The sequence below is a fragment of the Vespa mandarinia genome, chromosome 10 (assembly GCF_050613455.1).
Source record: "Vespa mandarinia isolate Hongniang chromosome 10, ASM5061345v1, whole genome shotgun sequence".
In the NCBI taxonomy this organism is placed as follows: Eukaryota; Metazoa; Arthropoda; class Insecta; order Hymenoptera; family Vespidae; genus Vespa; species Vespa mandarinia.
The window spans coordinates 3,822,612-3,845,000 of record NC_140819.1 but is presented as its reverse complement, the minus strand read 5'-3'; the positions used below and the strand labels follow the sequence as shown (position 1 = coordinate 3,845,000).

Below are 22,389 nucleotides of genomic sequence, written 5' to 3'. Positions count from 1 at the left end.
TATTTAATATTTAATTTATATATATATATATATATATATATATATATATATATATATATATATATATATATAATATTAATATTTTGAGGAAAAACAAATAATAAATCAATTATAATGAACTTTTATCGATTTTTTATCGACATTTAATAAGTAATTATTTTTACCAGTTTTTTTTTTATAATAAGGTAAAATATATTTGAAAATAATAGAAAGATATGCATACAGAAATTTAGCGGTTCGTAAAAGGAGCCATTTCAATCTCAGACAGTATACTTTCAGAAACATACGCTAGATGGCTCTGATTGAAAACAAATATTTATAATAAGTAATCCAGCTATCATCCTTTACAACTTTTTTTTTATACTCTTTTTCAATTACTATTAAAACAAGAGACAAGTGAGATTAGAGTGACAGTAAAGAACATTACAGTTAATAGTTGAATATTTTCGTTATATATGAATTAGCCAACTGATGTATCATGTTCAATAAAGAAATTTATAAAGATAAAGGGTTAAAGTAGTTCGTGATATAATTACTAAGATCGTTGTCATAACAAAACAAATCGTATCCGGTCTTTAACAATTTTCAGTGAAAGAAAAAAACAAAGTATACGATGTATAAAACTTCGATAAATTTCTGTGATAAATAACATTGTTTTCAAGAAAATAATTTGATTAAAATGTTACATGAAATTTTAGTGTCCCTTTGGGGTTGTTCAACCAGTTTGATGGAAATGCTCGAAATTGATGTGAGAAAATAAAATTAAAGTTGACAAGTTTTAGATTATTTATAAATCATTTATTTCATTAATTTATAAGACAAAACTCATTGACGATTGATTGTTGTTTAATATAATTTTCTTTATTTTAGTCTATAGATTTAGATAAATATTTCCATCCTGGAGAACGTGCCTTAGTTAAGAAAATTATTGATATTGTCAAACAATGTAATACAATTCGAGAGTTTATTAAAATACATACATGTGACACCAATGAAACTGGTATTTATTTATATGATAATTAATTGTATTATGTATTTAAAAATATATATATGTTATGTTATTATAAATTTAAATGTCCATTATATACACAGAACCACAAGATATAGAAGGACTTTATCTTCGAGCTCTTTGCGATGGGATGAATCAAGCTTTAGAACCTTTTCATCAAGATGTTATAGAATTAGAAAATACTATTTTAACTAACAGTTATACACCTGTATCTTATATACTTTGTCATGTACAAAAACATGTGTGCTTATTTTCTGTTTTGAACTCCATTATACGTGAAGTAAATAATAATTTTCTATATATATATATATATATCATATTTTGATTAACAAAATATTATAAGCATGGTTTAAAATATTAATATATATGTGTGTGTGTGTGTGTATGTATATATATATATATACATATTATATATATTGTATTAATTGCAGATAAAAACACAAAAACTCCATGGTTGTAAATTAATACAATGTCTGCATCAGCATATGCATACTGGTATACCTGAAGTTGAAGTAGCATTAGAAAAGTAAGTATTAAGTATATATTATGGTTTATTATATCATACATCTTTTGTTGTTCTGTTTTTAGGATGATACATTGTGTACATGTAGTTTTTTATAAGCAATTAACAAGTTGGCTTTTATATGGGCATCTAGATGATGTATATCATGAATTTTTTATTCAAAAAGTATCTGATGATGAGAACAGTTCAACATCTACAGAAAAAAAAAGTAATATAGATGGTTACGAAGAAACAAATAATAAAAAGTGTAGCTTGGATATGTGGGATTATGATATTCAAATAGATATGCTTCCTTCTCATATCGGACTATCAGTGGCAACAAAAATTTTAACTATAGGACAAACTATTATAATGTTTGGAAATGATCCAAGACAAAAGAAAGGTAAATGTTATATGGAATTATTATTCAATTATTAAGAACTCTATGCAATAGCTTTCTGTTGTAATTACTACAATTTAAAGATTCTTTCATAGATTTCAGTGTAGTCACTAAAACTGATAATTCTATATGGGGTGAGAAAGAATATGAATATTTTCGAAAACTTCAAAATCTTCAATCCAAACCAATTTTTAATATTGTCGAATTTGAAAGGACGATCGACGAGTTAAAACAATGTGTAACTGAACTATTATGGCAAGTTGCAGTCGAAGAAGCTCAACTTTTGCAACAGCTTAAATCGATGAAAGACTTCTATTTAATGGGACGTGGCGATTTATTTAGAGAATTTATTAGGCTGACAGCACATATTCTAAATAAAACACCAACAAATCATACATCTAGGGATATTAATCTTGCTTTTCAAATAGCAATAAGAAAAATGCATTTAAGTGATGAAAGTACTATGGATAGCTTTAATTTCACTGTACCAATTCCAGAGACTAAAACTGATAATGATGATGATTTGATTGGATGTAATGATTTTTCAGAAAAAGAACTCGAAGATCCTATTGGTATGATTTCTTTATATAACTGATTACAACATTTTTTATTTGTTATTGAAGAGATAAAATTTTTAATTTTCAAAAATTTTTTTCATAGAAAAACGTGGTTGGGGACTAATAATTCTAAAATATAAAATTGTTTGGCCGCTACATTTATTATTTAGCCCATGTGCATTGAATGATTATAATACCTTATTCCGATTTTTATTAAGGGTGAAAAAAACACAAATAGATTTATGGAATTTATGGAGCGAACATATGCAACTTAAAAATATGTATGTATGATTAAATTATCTATGCATTATACATTTCATATATATAATATATTATATAAAGTATTTATAATTTTAGCGATATTGGTGTGATTCAATTACGAAATAACTTGATCTTCATTGTCGATAACTTACAGTATTATTTGCAAGTGGATGTATTAGAGAGTCAATATGCTATAATGGAGGGAAATGTGAAAAATACTAAAAATTTTGAAGACGTACAAAGAGCACATTCTATTTTTTTGGCCAATGTTATGTCACAGACTTTTTTAGCAGGCAATGTTAAAGAGAGAAAGAATCCAGTAGGTTTAATTAATAGACTTTATATATTCTGATTTATTATTATTAGTAATAACTTTCTATTATAATAAATTAATTATTCGCGGAATAAATCTAATATAGATTATTTGTTTTCAGGTAAATAAATTGATACGTCTTTTGTTAAGACTTTGTGATGATTTCATTCTCCAAGCATCTACGTGGGAAGTTGCTAATTTACTTCTAACAGAAAAAGAAGAATTAAAAACACTTTCTGATACGCTCGATTGTTTAATGGACTGGTTGACTAAAACACTAAATCGAGTTCGTTCACAACCTAGTGGTGAACATTTAGCTCAATTGCTATTGAGACTCGATTTTAATAGATGGTTTAGTAAAAAACATTAAAGTTATAATAAAAATTGCAATTATTTTTTTATTCAAGTAATTTACTTAAAATAAATTATCATTATACTTATATATACAATATACTAAATGTTTGTAATGTAAGAGAAAGAATAGCAAAATGTATAATGCTTGAATTGTTATTTAAAAAAAAAAACTATTATTTAAAATTTTCATTTGATTTTTTAAGTTCCTATAAATTTTAATACAAAATTATTCCGAATCGCTTCCATCATTATAATCATCATCTGTATATCCACATTTTATATTATGGTGTAATTGGTTTAATTGTAATGCATTTTTAATAGCTATATTTGAAGACAAATCTTTGGCTGTGAGATTATCATTATTTTTTATGAATGGATCAGCACCATTTTTAAGTAATAAATTTACAACATCTAAATGTCCATGATTTGCTGCAATATGTAATGGGGTTTCTCCCATTTTATTCTGAAATCAATTATGAAAAAATCATTTTGTTATGTTGCAATTTAATAATTTAATACGATCTGAAAATATGATATACTTGTGCATTAATCGCAGAATTTGGTAAAGAGAGGAGTTCTTTTACACAATCAATGTGACCAGTACATGCAGCCCAATATAATGGTGTATTGCCTGCTGCATCTAAACCAGTTCCTGATACCCCTTGTTTTAAATATTCCTTTAAAAAGGATATATTTCCACGTCTGGCAGCTTCGTGTAATGGCAGTAAGATCTCTTGCATTTGTTCTTCAACTGGAAATGAAAATAAAAAATAAAAGGGACCTGTATTATAATAGCATTATTGAAAATAATTCTAACCATAATTAACAGGTATAAGGCCTTCACGACTTCCACATTTAGCTTTCCACCAATTACTGTCTACGTCTTTTTCATAAACATAAAGTATATCTCCTTCATCGAAAGATAATTCATCTGCCTATAAGAAGTAAATATAACATTCTAATGATTTAACCATAATAGAAAATAACTTTTAATATTGCAATAAAAAATGTTTACTTACTTGTTGCGCTGTATATTTGTATAATGCTCTGACTACTTTTACCCTACCTTAAAAAAAATCCTTTATTGTAATACTTTTCATTATAATATTATATTTGGATATAGGTAAAACATAATGCAACACTTTCTTTACAAAAAATTTATTGAATTTCTATGATCCTGCATTTAGTTGTATGAAACATCTTATTTATATTAATAATATAAATTATATCAACCATCTTTAAAATAAATGTATATATATTTCAAATGAGTGTTTCCTAGTAATAGAATAGTTATAATGAAATGCAGAAACATATATATTTCTAGATACACAATTTTATCACAATATACCTTCACAATTTTAAATATTAAATTTATAAATTGTCATTATATATAATTTCACGAACGATGTTTTTAATAAGTATTTACCAGGTTTCCAGCTAGTTTTGGGTGGAACAGGTGTTTTCACAGGCATATTCATCATGAAGCACTCTTACCATCATAATCCACTAAATGACATATACAGCTATATTCACAGCAATTCACATTGATGCACTATCTTGTGCATACATTTTAAATACATAACACGTATCCTTTATAAAATTATTATTATTATAAAAATACATTTAAATTTTCTTTTTTGCTATTTTCATAAATAGTACCATATCTAAAAAAAAAAATATATATATATATATAATAAATTTTTTATATTACTACAGAAAGCAATCTAATAAATACTATAATTACAAAATTTTTATATTTATAATATATATATGAAATAAATATTGTACTTACTAAAAAATACCACAAGTACAAATGCAATCATTAACCAAACCCAACACCTCCAATTGGATTTTGTATGTTCATCCAACTTTAAAGATTCTGTTTTCAATTTTCCAGTATTAATATTTGTTAATTTTTCAGACTTTTCCAAGGTACTGATATCTCTTTTTATAATAGCACTAGCTGCTAAAGCATGTTCTTTCATGCTGCTAGTCATGGAGAGCATATTTTCTGCTATCTTTTCTTGAATGTTTCGATTATATTTCACGAGCGCGTCTAAATCTTCATCCTGTATACTTGCGCTAGGAAATCTATGTCGAATTCCATCCTCTAAGGATCCTTAAATTAAATATATGTTTCCTTTATTATACTGCATTCTTAAGTATTACTCTCATATATGGTGCATTTATGATATAATTTCCTTGTACCCTTTTCAGTATGAAATAGTTCTGCACGTAATTCTTGATTATATCTTGCTGTAGTTTTCTGATGTATTTGCGTCGCTATATTTGGACCAAGAGTGTCATTTACGTTTGATGTTTTAGATAACATTTGTACAGCAGCTACTCTTTCATCTGGATTATTTAATTTTGCTGTATTTACAATTCCTTTTAAAAAATCAAGTCTCTTTGCATATCCTGTTAAAACATCTTTGGAAGGTTTGCTAAAAGAAAAGGTTTTTCTTGGAATATTTTTTAAATGAATAAAATTTTTATATCATAATAACATAGAAAAAAGATGAGTTTATAGTATCAAATGAATTACTCTGGTAAAGCTTGCAACTTTTTGATCATTTCGTCCAGAGCAAGTATGTACTGCAACAAAAAATAAATTTTTAAATAATGTACTAATATACTAAAAAAAATTCATCCATTTTAAATAATATTTATGCATATACTTAAATATGTGTACGAAAAATAGGTTAGTAATTTCAAAATTTTTATAAAATAACCTTTTCAAGTTTCCAATCCTTCTGAGGATTATCTTTTGCCATTAATTCGCAACGTGTTAAAAGTCGCCTAACGTTAACTTCTAATCTAGACATTTGTAACATTTCTAATAAATTTATTTTTGAACACTAAACGAAGTAATGATATTCTGTCAATATTGCGTGTTTTCCATATGACCTAAACTCGTCAGAATTATGAACATTATTTATGATCATTATAATGATCATCTCTTTAATGCTATAAGATAATATGTTTATACAAACATATAGTAATGTATAAAAAAAGAAATATAATTACAATACTAAAATATTAAATTACTATACAATACTAAAATATTCAAAGTATTAAGAATATTTATATGCAGTGCTTTTTTTCAAATTCCCGCCATTAACTGACGTAAACATACAACGTAAGTTTCATTGTATTTTGTATAAATTTAAATAATAAATTTATCGATTAATATATGATAATTTGATTTTATTTATGATATATTTTACGACGATTTTCATAGATCTTGTTATAAATATAATATGTGATATTGTTTTTTAATTAAAAATGGTATAATTTAATCGTATTTGTTATATTGAATTTCTTAGATTGTCATTTCTAATCAGATATATGCATATATATATAAATATATATATGTCATAGATGGCTAAACGCGCGCGTTTACGCTAAAAGTACCGCTCTCTGGAAGTTGATAACGGTAGGTTCTAGTTTATTTGACGTCGGTAGTAATCATTCGAGGGGCCGATCCCTATACATCTTGACATCGTAGATTGACAGAACCGCTAAGATGGCTGATATTAAAGACACTCCGCCTTTATTTGATACTAATGAAACAAAAAGCGATGATTTGGAGGATGATGACGACGATGTTTTTGCCTCTGCAGTACAGGTATTTTATAAGATTCGAGATTTCAATCGAAATTAACAAAACTCTTTATTCAGAACAAAAGTGTTTTATATGTAGTTTTATTAGTTTATTTAAGATTTATAATATCATTGAAATTCTTTTGTATTATCGAATCGATGTAATTTATAGTTAAAAATAATAATTTATAAATATTAATTAACTCGAGATTGTTATTACTTATGTTATTGAGTGAATTATATTTTTCAGTTATATTCTGTAATATCATTTAATATTTACAAATTTCAAAGATAATAGAATATTAAATGTATATATGTTAAAATATTATATTTTTATTTTATCTTTATTTATAAAAATATATATTGATAAAATTTGATCAAGAAAGGATATAAGATTATATATATTATATGATGTATAATGTTTCTTCTCAGGATCAAAGTCAATTAGAAGATTCACCCCCTTACAATGGTGTATCTACGCTACAAGCAGAGTTACCAAAATTGACCTTAAGAGATGCAATGGAAGAAAATTCATTTTCTTCTGTATCAAGTCCACCACCTGGTCCACTAAGCCCTCCATTAGGTCCTATGAGCAGTGATATTGGAGATTTGCATGATGTTCCGATAAATGATAATGCAGATATATTATCAACAAATGTTATTAAATCTCAATCATTCGAAGAGGTATATATGAAGTTTCAATTTAATCTTAATTGTAGATATATTTCATAATCCTTTTTTTTTTTATAGGTATCAGCTGATTCAGCTGATGTTTTTCTCAAAATCACAGTCACTTCGCCTCAAAAGATAGGCGATGGTATGGGTGCTTATATGGCCTATAAAGTCGAAACTAAAACCAACATGCCAATATTTAGAAAACGCAATTTTAGTGTAACTAGAAGATTTAGCGATTTTCTTGGTCTTCATGATAAATTAACTGATAAATATCTTAGAAATGGTAGAATTATTCCACCAGCACCAGAGAAAAGTGTTATTGGTATTTTTATACTAATCTCATATTAATACAACTTTTTAATTAGTATATATTTACTTAAATATTAATTATATAATTAGGTACAACAAAAATAAAAATGTCTGGTGACAAAAATCAAGAACAAAACTCAAGTTCTACAGAGTTCATTGAACGTCGTAGAGCTGCTCTAGAAAGATATTTAAACAGAACTGCTGCACATCCAGTTTTGAGCGTAGATCCTGATTTTAGAGAATTTTTAGAAGCTGGTATAATTTTATTGATATTTTTTTATATATATACACTCACAAAATTTCTTAATAATTTTATTCATTTATATATGAAATTTTATTAGACATGGAATTACCTAAAGCAACGAATACATCTGCTTTGAGTGGTGCTGGAGTAATGAGACTCTTTAATAAAGTTGGAGAAACTGTTAATAAAATAACGTATAAAATGGATGAAAGTGATACGGTGAGAATCATATTACAATAATATATAGGGAGATTTTTTTTAACGCGACATATTCATTTAGTGTAACATTTTTTTGTTTACAGTGGTTTGAAGAAAAAACTTCACAAATTGAATCTCTTGATAATCAATTACGTGCTTTACACTCTGCTGTTGATACATTAACTAATCAAAGGAGGGAACTTGCAAATTGTACAGGGGCAACAGCAAGATCAATTGCAGTTCTTGGTCATGGAGAGCCAGGAGCTTCTCTTGGTAGAGCATTAGCACAATTAGCTGAAACATTGGAGAAAGTGGAAGTAATTAGAAAAGCACAAAGCAATAGTGATCTTTATCAATTTGGAGAAATGTTAAGAGATTATGTTGCACTTATTGGTGCTATTAAGGTTGGTCGAAACATACGAATGTAAAAATTAATAAAAAAAAAAATACAACTGTAATGATTAATATTAGAAAATATGTTTCAGGATGTTTTTCACGAACGTGTTAAAGTTTTTCAAAATTGGCAGCATGCTCAAATGATGTTAAACAAGAAACGGGAACAAAAGGCTAGATTAGAACAATCTGGTAGAACTGATAAAACAAGTCAAGCTACTACTGAAGTTGTCGAATGGGAAGCTAAAGTAGAAAGAGGTCAGGAAGAATTTGATAATATTTCAAAGATGATAAAAAAAGAGGTTGAACGTTTCGAGTTGGTCAGAGTGGAAGATTTTAAGAAACAATTAATTGAATATCTTGAAGCAATGTTACAACATCAAAACCAACTGATCAAATATTGGGAGAGTTTTCTACCTGAGGCACGAGCAGTCGCATGAACATTCCTCAATTAACAATATATAATACTTTTTTTATTATGTATAGATATATGAAAACTTTATGATGAATAAGATTTATTTGCCTTACCTATACTATTTGCATTTGTATATAAAAAAAAAGAAAAGAAAAAGAAAAATAAATTATCGACTGATTAGAAAAACACTTTACCGTAAACTAGTTAAAAATCGATATAGAAAATGCAGGAAGTGTAGGTGATGTGGAAAAACTTAAGCGATGTTTGCTGCAAAAATTTCTGTGTGAGAACACTTTATATATATCTATGTATACATATATATATACATACATAATATATACATACATATGTATACATATATATATATATCCATTTACATATGCAAATTAATGATTCCTATAAAATGAGACATTTTGTAAAAATAAAATTATAAACTTTAAACTTGTATTCATGATTTAAATTGCTAGATATTAGATATAGATATAATCTTTGTCATTTAGCATAATCATTTATACTTGTAAGTAATTATACATTTAGAAGAAAATTTGCAATTGTAATTTACAGCGTAGCTTTGTGAATTAATATACTGATGATATTTTTATATCCGCTCGTATAAAGAAACATAAAAGTTTTTTTTTATTGTTTTTGAATTAATTTAGCCGCATATTTTGCTAAGATGTTATAATTATTTAAATTATCACAAAAGTTGGTAAAAAAAAAATTCGAATTAATTATATATTATGTAAAATAATGGTATCCACACATACAAAAATGTTTCATGTTAATTTTCTTAGTAAGCATATTAATAAAACAACTTTCTTTTTTTACATATATGCTATAAATAGAAATTGATTCTTGTGTGAATAATAATTGCAATCGGTTTTTTCCCTCTCACATAAATAATGTCCGCAGTATCAATATTTAATGATAAAAAAATTCTTCGAGGAAAAAAAATAAAAACATTCAACTTAAAAAAAATATATGAAAAGAAACAATTGAAATTAACAATAATTATTATCAAAAAGAAAGAGATAAAATGCTTTTTATTTATTCTCAAGATTTATCGTATTACATTAAACGATTGAATTCTATTGTTTGTAATAATATATTGTGTATGATTGTTTTTTTTTTTTTTTTTTTTTTTTTTTAGTAATAAATAGAAACTGTTAAGATTTTTATTGTTAAAAAAAAAAATAAAAAAAAATAAAGAAAAAATGGATATAATGTAACATCTCTGAAGTTGGCGGACCTGTTGTAGATTGTTGGTGATTGTTGGTCGTATATAATCATACAAATGTATTGACCATTTTATGCGCGTATCGCTTAGGATAGCAATGATGTAAATTAAACTAGGTTATCAATTGTTGATGATAATTGGTAAAATTCTCTAATGAATTTCATCCTCGCTAACGTTGAGCATCTTGCATACGTGGCAGACTATACCACCAATCAGCAAACAGGGGATTTCGATAGGCGTGGCTTTGAAACACGTATGCTTGTCTCTATGTTCAGTCGCCATAATTCTTAAGAAGTCGTTGCTTGTGGATTGAAGTGGTTCTTTGAAAAAGAGCGGATTACGTTGTATATCTTGCATTAATTTAATCGTATTCATTTATTTTAAATAATTGGGTAAGTATTAATGAAATTTTAAGCATGCTCGTATGTAAGATCGTATTAAGTATTGAAGTTATTATATCGTTTTGCCGGTTTTCGGCTGATTTATAGGATGTTGATGAAGATGTAGTCATCTCTTGCAGTCGTGTCGATGACCTGCCACACTGTCATCCATATGTCATTATTCACATGATCTTCTTTGAAATTTTTGATCTTTAGATTTTTTCTTTTCAAATATTTATATAAATGTGTAAATTTTGAAAATAAGCATTTATATTATAACAATCAACATTTCTTCTATCATTCGATATAATTCTTAAATTTTTTAATTATTTGTACTTTAATCAATTCAGATTAACTTTTGTTTATAATACATTGCTTTTAATTTATATTTCAAAATATTTTTCACAAGTATACTCCTCGTTATTTACGAATTTAGAATATAATTTGACAGTGGCACTATATACTTCATAAGATTAACTTAATGATACATTGCATGTAATTATTTGTTTTTTCTTCACAGAAAAAAGATATAAAAGATGGATATGCAAACAGCATTAGTATGTATAGGGGCAGTAATTGTCTCAGCAATTATACTTTGTTTATCCATATTTGGAATAAAAGAAAAATCATATGAAGAAGCTATTGCCGAACAAAGAAAACTTCCTGATGATCTTTTATTAAGTTTGTACAATAAAAATATATTGTAATTGATTTTTAATTGTATCGTTAAAGATCTTATATCTAATTCGATATTATATATTGCATATATAGGTAAAAAAGATAAGAGTAAAGAAAAAAAACATAAGAATAAATCTGGCAAGAAAGTAAAAGAAAAGAAAGAAGAAAAAGAAGACAAAGAGGAAAAAGATGAAAAACAGGAACATGTTCAGTTCGAAGAAACTCCACAGATATTGTCTTCTGAATTACCTCTACAGGTATGATTGTACAATATTCATTTGTTTGCTTTTTTCTAGCATTATTATATTTCATTTTATAATTTTCAAAAATGTATTAGTAGTTGTGCATGCGCTCTCTATATTTTAAAAAATGGGAAATAAAGAAGCTTTCCTTACTGTGCCTATTATTTATTTAAATCTGTGGAAATGCTTAGTTTTTTTTATACACATAACATTCATACATAATATATAGATATATCTTACATCTCATGCATGAAATATGGTATACTAAGCCATGTATCAAATATCATATCTAGTGTGTTGTATAAGATTTATATAGCATCATATTCCTGTCACGGTGCAATGCAATCTTAAAAGAATTATTAGAAAGAAACTGCGTTGTAATATTTGCATGTATTAAATAACTTAATCAACAATTATGAATATTCATAACCAAGCAATTAATATATTCATAAAAGATGTTAGCAAAATTTTTAAAAATTACTTCATAATTTTTATATATCAACATGATTGATAGATTCATATAAATTTGCATGTGTATTTGAATATGTGTGAATATTAAACAATGATTTATAAATTAAAAAATTTTCATAATTTTTTTTTATTTTATTTTTATAGAGAAATAATTTTGCACTTAGCACAATTTTTTTATTTTTATTTACAATTTGTATTTTTGATTATTGAATAAAATAAATATAACCTATTTGTTGATAATAGAGCACATTCTTGTCAAAATTGATAATTCATATTATGTATTATTTCAACTCAATTTAATACAATATTTTTACAACACTGAATATATGTGTATATGTTAAATATCATAACATTTGACCTCTAGCTATCAAAATATTTCTATAGCAATGTATAATGCATAACTTCAAAGAGTAGTATTAATAATGTAATTATTTTAAATAAGCAACAATTCATTATGTTTATACATTTATATTGTTTTTCTTTAGAGCAAGTTTAAATTAGAAGTTACGTATGTTTCTATTATTTAAGCATATCTATTATACAAATAGAAATCATGCCCTGGTGAGTTTATATAGGTTATTTTATGTAAATTTGACATTCTATAGTATTTTTGATAACCAAAGGAAAAAGTATATACATTCATAAGAGTTAGTTATTATTTTTCAATTATAATAAATATTATTTATGCTAACTATACAATAATTTGGCATTTTAATAATTTATATGTTTTTCATACCCACACCACATACATATATATATATGAACTACCAATAAAGCTTAATTAGTAAAATTATCACTCATTTTATGTCTATATATAGTTTTTTGATAAATCTGGAATTTCTAAATTTCTTGCTATTAATAACTTTCTTATACAACACAGCAATGATACTAATTATTCACTGTATTACCTTATCATAAAGATTACAACATAATGGAGTAAGAGAAGATGTCTTATATTACTAACTGAATTTCCATCAAATAATTCTTTAAAATAAATATGGTTATAAATATTATTTTGGTAAAAGAAAACAGAAAATATTATAAAGCCAGTCACAGATTTTTTGTTATACAATATATTCTGTTAAATAAAATGTATTATCTTAAATGATATAACTTGCATAGTATATTTTAATTAAATGAAAATGGAATTCATTTAAATATTAATATTTACAAATTTTGTCCTAAGGAGATTAATATACTCCATAAATACATTACAAAATGACATGATGGATTTGTGAATTTCAGGTATATCTGTTCAGCAAGAAGTGAAAATAAAGCCCGTTATAAGGTGATAATAAATTAATAATAATGATATACCTTTAAACTGAAATGAATCTTTTCAGTCATTGTTTATTCTAACAAGAAATTTCAGTATTGCATATGTGCAAGTATTCCATTTTGTGATAATACTACAAACCATATTCTTCTATTATAACATAAAGTTTTTTCATAATAATACTTTAATATTTTATGAAGATGTTTTCTCCATTCTACACATATTTAGTTTAATTTAATGTTATGTAAAGGTTTATGTGAATTTTATAATATTTTATCTGGCTTTATTCTATATTTATAATTTTTGAGTATTACGATAAATATGTAGCAAATCTATCTGTATTAAAATAACAGGAGGTTAATAAAACAAGTAAGAAGAAAGGCAAACCTGAAAAGGTAAAGCCAATCCTCATAAATAAAGACGAACCTTTGGCTATTGTGACCGAATTAAGTTCTTCGCAGCCTATTTTGGGAGAAACTAATCATTTTGAGCTCATTCAACCGAAGGATGATCTCGAACTCATACGGAGTCATAGTGTGAGTTACTTGCTTTTGGTAGAAATGCTTGGTTCATATACATATCATTCATTTTCTTTTTAAATTATAATTTGGCTATTATATCGGAATGCTATAATTTTAAGAAGGGTTAAAGCATGTTTATGCTAATTTAATTTGGCAATAATTTTATGATTTCATTGTAATACATTGATTATTCTATGTATGATATAAAAAATGTGTTCAATATTCTTAATATATTAAATTATTAAATAATTTCAATTTTTTGTACATTTAAGAAAAATATTTCTTCCTTAAGAAAAATATTTCATATGTTTGAATATAAAAGAAATTCTTAGATGAGAACAATCAATGTGTTATAACATGCTTATCATTATAATTTACCTTACAGCGTTTACATTACAGTTCGAAAATAGTTATTTAAAACTGTTATATAAATGTTTTGATTAAAATACTTATGAAGAACTTTTATTTTGAATAATTGTTATGAAGAACCGAAATTTCTAATTATTATGTTTCGATTGGTTCAAATTTGGGTTCCCATATCGGTTTCATAACCATTATTTTTTCAGTTTAGGTTCTGAAACAGTTTTAGAATCAATTCTTGTATTAATTTTTCCGTAATCGTAATCACTAATTTTGCAACTACGAATTACTATACACGTGCATATTTTTTACAAAATCATTATAGATAAAGGAGAAATATTTATATATGTCATTGATTTCTAACGAATTGTTTAAATAAATAAAGCAGTTACATATATATGTGATTGGGACAGGAACGTATTCTCAATCTTCAGATATCGTAACACTTTCATGATTCTCGAAGTGAATATAATTGCTGTATGTAAATTCGCTCAAAAGTTCAACAATTGACTATAATTTGTCAGCCAATAATTGTAATCCATTGCATCTATTACATACTTAACATGCAAATGTTTTGTTTATCTCTACTGACTCGTTGAAAGGATTGTAATATCGCAAAGTTAACGCGATATTCGAAGCTTTTCAACGATCCTTAAAGACATTTGAGCCATGGTGTCGAGATAAAAAAAATCGAAGCAAAATCAATTTCTTAGTAATACGAAATGAATCAGTTCAATTCTGATTATTATAATGAACAGAAATTGAAAATACTCACTATTTAGTAATTAAATAGTTCTGTAAATAGTAATGTAAATAGTAGTGTAAAGAATTAATAATTATATAATTAAATAGTTAAGTTAGACTGACACTTTTATAAAATAATAGTCAAAAAAAGATGACATTGTATGAAAGTACTTTAAGAATAAGTTACAATACACTATTAAACACTGTTCTTAAAAAATTTTAATATATACATATATGCATATATATGTTTACTATTTTTTTTTAACTTTGTAACTTAAAAATTTTAGAATTATTCTACAAATTTATTAAAACATTTGGATAATCATCATTCAAATAAATTTATAGCTGAGATGATAAAAAAAGAAGTATTGAAATATATAATAATAACAAAAGTAAGAAGACAAAATTTGATTTGATAGATACATGTGTGAGATTAATAATTATTCATAGCAGATCAATGTCTTTAATTATTGGTAAAGCTTCATAGACATGATATCACAAATGTCACGAATAAAAACAATTCACATATAGTATGCGACAGAATAAAATCAAAATTGAGAACAAGAAATCGAAACTTTTATTTATTAATTTCTTATCCTAAATAATATAGTTTTTGTGTGAATATAAAAGATATGTAACTGCTTTATTCATTTCAACACTGTTATGATACATATAAATGTTTCTTATTTTCTATAATAATTTTGTAAAAAATGTGTACATGGACAGTACTAAATAGTGATGTCAATTACGAAAAAGTCCAAGAACCAACATAGAACTGAAAAAATAATGATTATGGAGCTGATATAAGAACGCAAATAGGAATTGTAACCGAAACAAAAAAAATTTGGAAAATTCGGTTCTTCATAACAGTTATTTGAAATAAAGATCTTTCATAACCGTTTTGAGAACCGAGATTGATAACAATTCTCAAGCCCTGGTTTACATATTAAAATATTAAAGTTTTTTATGAATTAATGATCTTAAAAATTAATTATAAATTATTTTAAAAAGTAAATGTAAATATTTTATAAATACAAGCATTTAATGTGCTTTTTATAAAATTTATTAATTTTTATTATTTATTATTTTTTTATCATAGAAAGAAAATCTTCAACAAATTAATCAGTCTGAGTCAATAGTAAGTAAATCTCCGAAGGAAACTCCTACAAAAGTGAAAAGAAATATTAAAGAACCAATTAAGAAAAAAGATGAAAATGTAAAAGAAGAGAAAAAAGAAACAAGTATTAATGTAAATGCACCATCTGTTACAAATAAAGAAGGTACAAAAGAGACTAAAGATCAACAGAAAGAAGCAATAATAAAGGATACAAAAGAAGTGGTTAAAGATCCTGTACCCTCTGTTCAATTATCAAACAAGGAATCGAAGAAAACAAAGAAAAAAAATGATATTCTTGCTCAGATCGGTAAATATGCATTTATTGAATATATTTCAATATAACTTTAACATTTATATATTGACATTTTAGTAACTTATATATTTTGTTTAAATTTTATTATATCATAGGTGGTGATAAAGATGCTGTTAATGTTTCGCTTTTGATGCTTTTCATTCAAAAAGCTGAACTTAGTCGCTCAGAAATACAAATCCTTATCGATCAACTTTTAAATAAACAATTAGATAATCCATCAGAACATTCAGAGTGGACTGAAGGTCGTGCTGATCCTGTTATTAAATTAAAAAAACAATTAGCAGAAAAGGAAAAAGCATTGACTGATGAGCATGAAGTTAGCATTGCTTTTCAAAATAAAGTAAAAGAATTGCGTGCTGAATTTAATGCAGAAAAGTCTAGATTATCTGCTAATGTAAGGCAACTGGAGGAAGCACTTAACAATAAAATAACAGAAGCTCAGACTTTACATACACGCATGCAGCATATATTAGAAAGCCATGCTGTAGAGAAACAAGGGTTTGCTAGACAAATTGAACAATTACAAACGAAAGTTAATGAGGATACTGCAATTATTCATAAAATGCAAGAAAATCAGGATCAAACTCAGGGTCATATGCAGCAAGAATTAATAGCACAACGTAAACAAATGGAAGTTCAATTTGCTCAAATGCATGAAAATGAAACTGCATTAAAAGGACAATTGGCACAAAAACATGTAGAAGTACAAGAATTGCAAAACGAGTTGCAAGTATCTTGTGCTAACAGTACAGCTGAAATAGAGATGTTGCAGCAGCAATTAAGCATAATGCAAGGTCAATTGATACATACAGAGCAACAATTACAACATTTTAAGGAAACTAGTGACAGACTCCAAGATGTTGCTAGACAATTAGAGGTAAATATATTTATTAGTTATGCTTCATAAATCAATTTTGATTTAATTGTGTAATGATTATAAAATTTCTTGTAGGAATCTCATCGTGCTCATGCTGATGTAGATCACAGATTAAAAAATTCACACCGACATGAACAAGAACTACAGAAACAAGTAAACTCACTGCAGACAGAGTTGAATGTAGTAAAAGTAGAAGCTAATGAAGTTTCTTCTTTGAAATCTGAATTAACTAAAGTTCAAGCTGAATTACTTAAAGTAGAATCGGAATTATCATTATCAAAGAATGAAGCAAAATCTGAAGCTGCAGAAATTACATCATTAAAGACTACATTATGTAGCAGAGAAGAAGAACTTAAAAAATGTAAAGAAGAACTTGATTTTATTTATAATGACTTAAAGAAATCTAAAGAAGAAGTGAAGCATATTGAGTCTAGATATAATGATATGAAAAAGGAATTAGAAAGATCGAGAAACGATTCCGATAAAGCAGTCAGTAATATTGCACAATTAACAGATGAAGTTGTCAAATATCATAATAAATCACATAATCTTCAAGAGGAGCTCACACAACTACAGATAGTACTTGCAAAAGCACATGAACAAATTAAAGCAAACAATGAGGCTGGAAGCGAATTAAAAGTTTTAAAAGCTGAAATACAGAGACTTCAAACAAATGAAAAAAAATCAAGCGAGATACAAATTCAAATTGCAAGATTACAGGAGGAGAATGATAGACTTTCAGCTCAGGTATTATTGATATATTATTTAATAAAATATCTAAAAAATATTTATCAATAAATAATAAAAATAATAGAAATAATTATTAATTATATACTGTTTTCTTAATATAGCTTGTGAATTTTATGGAGATGCAAAAGGAAATTAAAAAATTGCATGAAGAAAATGAATCTTTAGCTTCTCAATTGACAGCAACTACTGAACGTCGTGCTGCAGATGGTCATGAAAATGGAATCGAGGAGAAATTGCAGAAGAATAATACTGAATTACTAGAACATGCTAATTTGTACGTATAAAATACCATCCACATATAATTTTATTTAATCATTTTCTAATTTTTATATAATTGTTTCTTTTCTTTTTAGTATTTGCTTTTATTATTCGTAGTCCTGTTTTTTATCTCAAGATTATTACTTTTTTAAGCTGATATTTAGTTATTAACTATTACAATCCCTTTAATATATCAATATTTTTAAAGTACATATATATTTTAACTGAAAGTAATACATTAATTTTTATAGGTTAGCACAGAAAGATAGTCAGTTAGATGCTTTAAAAACAGAATTAACACATAAAGAAGCAAAACTCAATCAGTTAAACGCACAAGTTGATGCATTACAAAGTGATATGAGTAATCAGAATAGTTTAGTTGCACGACTGCAAAATGATTTGGATGCACAAAGATCGAAAAACAATGTGAGTGATGAAACTATGAAATAATTTTATTTGATGAAGAATGGATACTCTTTAATTTTATTGTTCTTTATCGAAACAATGCATGTATATATATTTTCTTGTATACATACATTTCTAAAAATTATTTTCTCTTGTTTTCAATTGCTTCCATCACTTTACCAATTATATTCTCTGATTAATATTCGAAACATACATGTTTATGAACCACATATGTTGTAATAATATATAAATATATATACAATTCATCTTATTTATGGTGAGTGCAGGAGCTACGTACTAAAAACTGGAAAGTGATGGAAGCTCTTTCTGCCGCTGAGTCGCGTGCTAAATCTAACAATGGAAAAGGCATTGTTGTAAGTTTTTATTTTGTTCGTGGTAACATACGATTTTTTTATTTTATTTTATTTATATATTACATTTGAAATCAACTTAAAAACTATGTGTTACGCTTATCTTATCTCTATATAATGCTATTATTTCATTCATAAATTAAATAAATTTATATTTGTATACATATGTATTAGGCTGATGAGGTTACATGTACGTGTATATTATACATATATTATAAATATAGTTATTATTATTATTAAATTTGTTTTATATTACTAGGATACAACACAAAAAATCAAGGCAGAGCAACAGGAACTGACCAAAGCATTTTTACAAAGGGTATTTCCAGAGATAAAGGTTACAGAAACTTCACACGAGCAATGGCTAAATGCCTTTGAAAATAAAGTATACTCTTTTATAAATACATTAAAAGATAAAAATATAATGGATATAAATACAGATATAGAAAAACAAAATAAAAATTTACAAGGCATGGTTTCACATTATAAGCAAATTATTGATGATACAGTAAGTAGAACTTAAAGGGACTTACAATTAGATAATATTTTCTAATTAATTCAACTTTTATAAATAATTCAATTGTTTTTACAATTTTTTAGGAAGGCATGCTTAATAAATTGCAAAGTTATATAGAATCTGAAGAAACTAGATGGCAAACACAATTGCAGCAGAAGGAAAATGAAGTTTGTAATCTTAGGCTAGAATTGACTGAATTACAAACAAAATTAAGCACAAATGAAAAGGTAGATATTCGTAATTTGATTTACGATTAAAAATGATTATAATTACACTATATTTATTTTTATGTATCTAATATATCGTTAAAATGATTTTCCTTCTTATTATATAGTTTCGGGAGAAGATATCTGAATTGGAAGCTAAATTACAGGATGCTCAATCTTTAAGAGAACAAACAAATGCTGAATTATCAATTCTAAAAGTTGCACAGAAATCTGTTGCAAATGGAAATATGTGCAATCATGATCTTGCCGCTTTAGAGAAACTTCAAGAAGTTAGTAATAAATAAGACAAATAATATAAATACAATGTAATGAGAACAAATGTTTAATGATATACTATATATATTTATGTTTTGATTTATTACTTAATTATAGGAGAAGACACGGTTATCAGAAGAACTTCAGATGGAGAGAAATAAAAGGACAACATTAGATGCATCAGTAGCCAAATTACATGCTCTAGTAGAAACTAGTGAATCCAGATTAGCACAAGAAAAAAATCTTGTAACACAACTTCAACAAGAAATATTACAGCTAAAGGTATACAAAAGTATTTTTCTATTTAAAATAATAAAATTAAATTACGAAAGAAACAAATTATATTTATGCACAATTATATATTATCATATTATTTTATTTTAGAATGAGGTATGTGGTGGTTGTAGCAGTTCTGAACAATCCATGTTGAATGGCCCTCCCACTTCTGATTCTCCTATGTCTGAGGTTAGTACATAAATAGATTACATTATTACTATTGCACCTATAGTACCTTCTTTTTGATAAATTTATTTATGAGGCTTATGCTGTGGTTATGGTAATTATGAAGTGATGTCATATCTAAAAGTATGAAAAAAATGTAAGGTTATTCTATAATCTTCTTTTAATATGATATCATGTTGATACACCATTAAATTTTATTGAAATTAGGAATTATTACATATTCAATAAAATTAAGATAAGTTGTATGAAATATAAATTACTTATCTTATTATGAAATTATGATACACAAATAGTAAATCCACGTCTATTGAAAAATTTTTTTCTTTTTGCTAATAATTATACACTAACATGATTTTATTGTTAAGCATGTATGTACGCGTGTGTATATATAATTTTCTAACACAAACTGCAAACGCGTATCAATTATTTGCTTTCAGCAAAAAAGATTATGTTTTAGGTGCATCGGTATATGCTTGTATGAATATATTATATGAATATATTCTTAAAGCAATTGTTTTGCACTATATAATGAAAAGCATATGCGTGAAAAATTTGATATATATTTCTGTTTTGTATTTATAGATTTCATAATATATAGAACTTATTCATAGAAAATTAATATTTCATAATTTGTGTTCATATATTATTATAGATGTTAGATATGACACTTGTTTTGCTAATATCCTTAGCAAGTATATATTTATATTATTTATTATTTTTAGTTAAAAAAAAAAAGCAAAGGGGAGGTGGGGTTTTCGGAAAAATTTCATTAAGAGAACGTGCTATTATATAATATATTTTATGATATTATGAATGAAATTAATCAGCAATATAATGTATGTTTTATCCTTATAGTTTTATAGAGAATTGCACTGTTCATTTTACATATCCATGTCAAAAAAAGGTTTAAACGATATTCGATAAAAATTATTTATTATTACTCTCTTAGCAGTTGAATAATTGTATATCTGAAATGCAGACGCCCCTAGCAGCACAAAGTCTGATTGCTGCATTACAAAGTACTCTCCTCAAGAATACAGACTTTGCAAACTGTCCCATGACCAAGTCTATGAATTTGGTTCAGTCTCAACAAGAAATTGACAACAGCTCTCTTACTTCAAAATACTCCTCCAAATCTTGTCATATGACAGATCACAATACACAGGCTAGTTGGAATCCATTGATTGGCCAGCAACATAAAAAACACAAGAAAAAAAGGAAGGTAAACCTATGAATCTCTGAATCAAAGAAATGTTACTGGCTCTATATTATTGTGTAGGTTCAATCTCACTTCAGGCTTAATATTACAAAGAGAATGTTCTATCTACTATTAGATGTATATTTTCTATTTGTGTCACAAACACATATATGTTGTATAAAATGTTTTTTTTCCTCTCTTTTTGTTTTTTTGTAAATTATTACTTTACTCAAGATTGATTTTTTGTTTTTTTTTTTTTTTCCATTAAAAAATATTTTTATATACATTGGGTATTTTATATTCTCTATACTATGTTAAAATTCTTGCAATAATAATTATTTTAAAATGTATTGACAGTCACTGAAATATCATTTTTAAATTATTATACTTGATCATAGATAATTAATTATACTCATATAATGTATTTCAGTATTTTTATATATTTATATATTCATTACATTTCTTTGTAACATTATGTTGACTCCTTTTTTTTACTA

At 25.8% G+C, this 22,389-nt stretch overlaps 5 protein-coding genes across 15 annotated transcripts in view; 3 read left to right on the top strand and 2 right to left on the bottom strand.

The window, feature by feature from the left end:
- Positions 1 to 346: 346 nt before the first annotated feature.
- On the top strand, positions 347 to 3,551 carry Grip75 (gamma-tubulin complex component 4). Of its 2 annotated transcripts, XM_035876653.2 has the most exons (9): positions 347 to 748; positions 871 to 1,000; positions 1,093 to 1,289; positions 1,441 to 1,535; positions 1,598 to 1,914; positions 2,007 to 2,483; positions 2,572 to 2,749; positions 2,826 to 3,048; positions 3,164 to 3,551. In XM_035876653.2, the coding sequence occupies exons 1-9, from the start codon at positions 680 to 682 to the stop codon at positions 3,410 to 3,412; spliced, it is 1,935 nt and encodes a 644-aa protein (XP_035732546.1). In that variant the 5' UTR covers positions 347 to 679; the 3' UTR covers positions 3,413 to 3,551. The 2 variants fall into 2 exon arrangements, with proteins under 2 accessions (XP_035732546.1, XP_085515832.1); XM_085659706.1 differs by lacking the exon at positions 3,164 to 3,551 and having other exon boundaries at positions 2,884 to 3,051.
- LOC146872703 (osteoclast-stimulating factor 1-like) lies at positions 3,488 to 4,913 on the bottom strand. The gene is made up of 5 exons (XM_085659708.1): positions 4,823 to 4,913; positions 4,416 to 4,462; positions 4,214 to 4,331; positions 3,936 to 4,147; positions 3,488 to 3,859 (listed from the first exon to the last, which is right to left on the bottom strand). Exons 1-5 carry the CDS (start codon positions 4,875 to 4,877, stop codon positions 3,623 to 3,625), a joined length of 669 nt encoding a protein of 222 aa, XP_085515834.1. The 5' UTR covers positions 4,878 to 4,913; the 3' UTR covers positions 3,488 to 3,622.
- Positions 4,914 to 4,919: 6 nt separating this feature from the next.
- Positions 4,920 to 6,373, bottom strand: Use1 (Vesicle transport protein Use1). Its single transcript, XM_085659707.1, has 5 exons — positions 6,129 to 6,373; positions 5,942 to 5,991; positions 5,605 to 5,840; positions 5,189 to 5,515; positions 4,920 to 5,060 (listed from the first exon to the last, which is right to left on the bottom strand). The coding sequence occupies exons 1-5, from the start codon at positions 6,228 to 6,230 to the stop codon at positions 5,020 to 5,022; spliced, it is 756 nt and encodes a 251-aa protein (XP_085515833.1). The 5' UTR covers positions 6,231 to 6,373; the 3' UTR covers positions 4,920 to 5,019.
- A 416-nt stretch (positions 6,374 to 6,789) lies between these two features.
- Snx1 (sorting nexin 1) lies at positions 6,790 to 9,657 on the top strand. The gene is made up of 7 exons (XM_035876654.2): positions 6,790 to 7,024; positions 7,432 to 7,683; positions 7,750 to 7,996; positions 8,074 to 8,238; positions 8,325 to 8,446; positions 8,530 to 8,829; positions 8,911 to 9,657. The coding sequence occupies exons 1-7, from the start codon at positions 6,923 to 6,925 to the stop codon at positions 9,256 to 9,258; spliced, it is 1,536 nt and encodes a 511-aa protein (XP_035732547.1). The 5' UTR covers positions 6,790 to 6,922; the 3' UTR covers positions 9,259 to 9,657.
- An 871-nt stretch (positions 9,658 to 10,528) lies between these two features.
- Positions 10,529 to 22,389, top strand: part of LOC118446380 (uncharacterized) — a 33,774-nt gene continuing 21,913 nt past the window's right edge. For 2 of the 10 annotated variants that reach the window (XM_035876988.2, XM_035876987.2), the window contains exons 1-15: positions 10,532 to 10,862; positions 11,371 to 11,531; positions 11,622 to 11,785; positions 13,871 to 14,053; positions 16,242 to 16,566; positions 16,668 to 17,449; positions 17,525 to 18,196; positions 18,301 to 18,473; positions 18,709 to 18,883; positions 19,150 to 19,236; positions 19,493 to 19,741; positions 19,834 to 19,977; positions 20,085 to 20,246; positions 20,350 to 20,514; positions 20,617 to 20,697. In XM_035876988.2, coding sequence (XP_035732881.2) covers positions 11,387 to 11,531; positions 11,622 to 11,785; positions 13,871 to 14,053; positions 16,242 to 16,566; positions 16,668 to 17,449; positions 17,525 to 18,196; positions 18,301 to 18,473; positions 18,709 to 18,883; positions 19,150 to 19,236; positions 19,493 to 19,741; positions 19,834 to 19,977; positions 20,085 to 20,246; positions 20,350 to 20,514; positions 20,617 to 20,697 — 3,507 coding nt within the window. In that variant the 5' untranslated portion in view covers positions 10,532 to 10,862; positions 11,371 to 11,386. Of the gene's footprint in view, positions 10,863 to 11,370; positions 11,532 to 11,621; positions 11,786 to 13,870; positions 14,054 to 16,241; positions 16,567 to 16,667; positions 17,450 to 17,524; positions 18,197 to 18,300; positions 18,474 to 18,708; positions 18,884 to 19,149; positions 19,237 to 19,492; positions 19,742 to 19,833; positions 19,978 to 20,084; positions 20,247 to 20,349; positions 20,515 to 20,616; positions 20,698 to 21,643; positions 21,917 to 22,389 lie in introns of all 10 variants that reach the window. The other 8 variants (XM_085659912.1, XM_085659911.1, XM_085659913.1 and 5 more) reach the window with 8 other exon arrangements.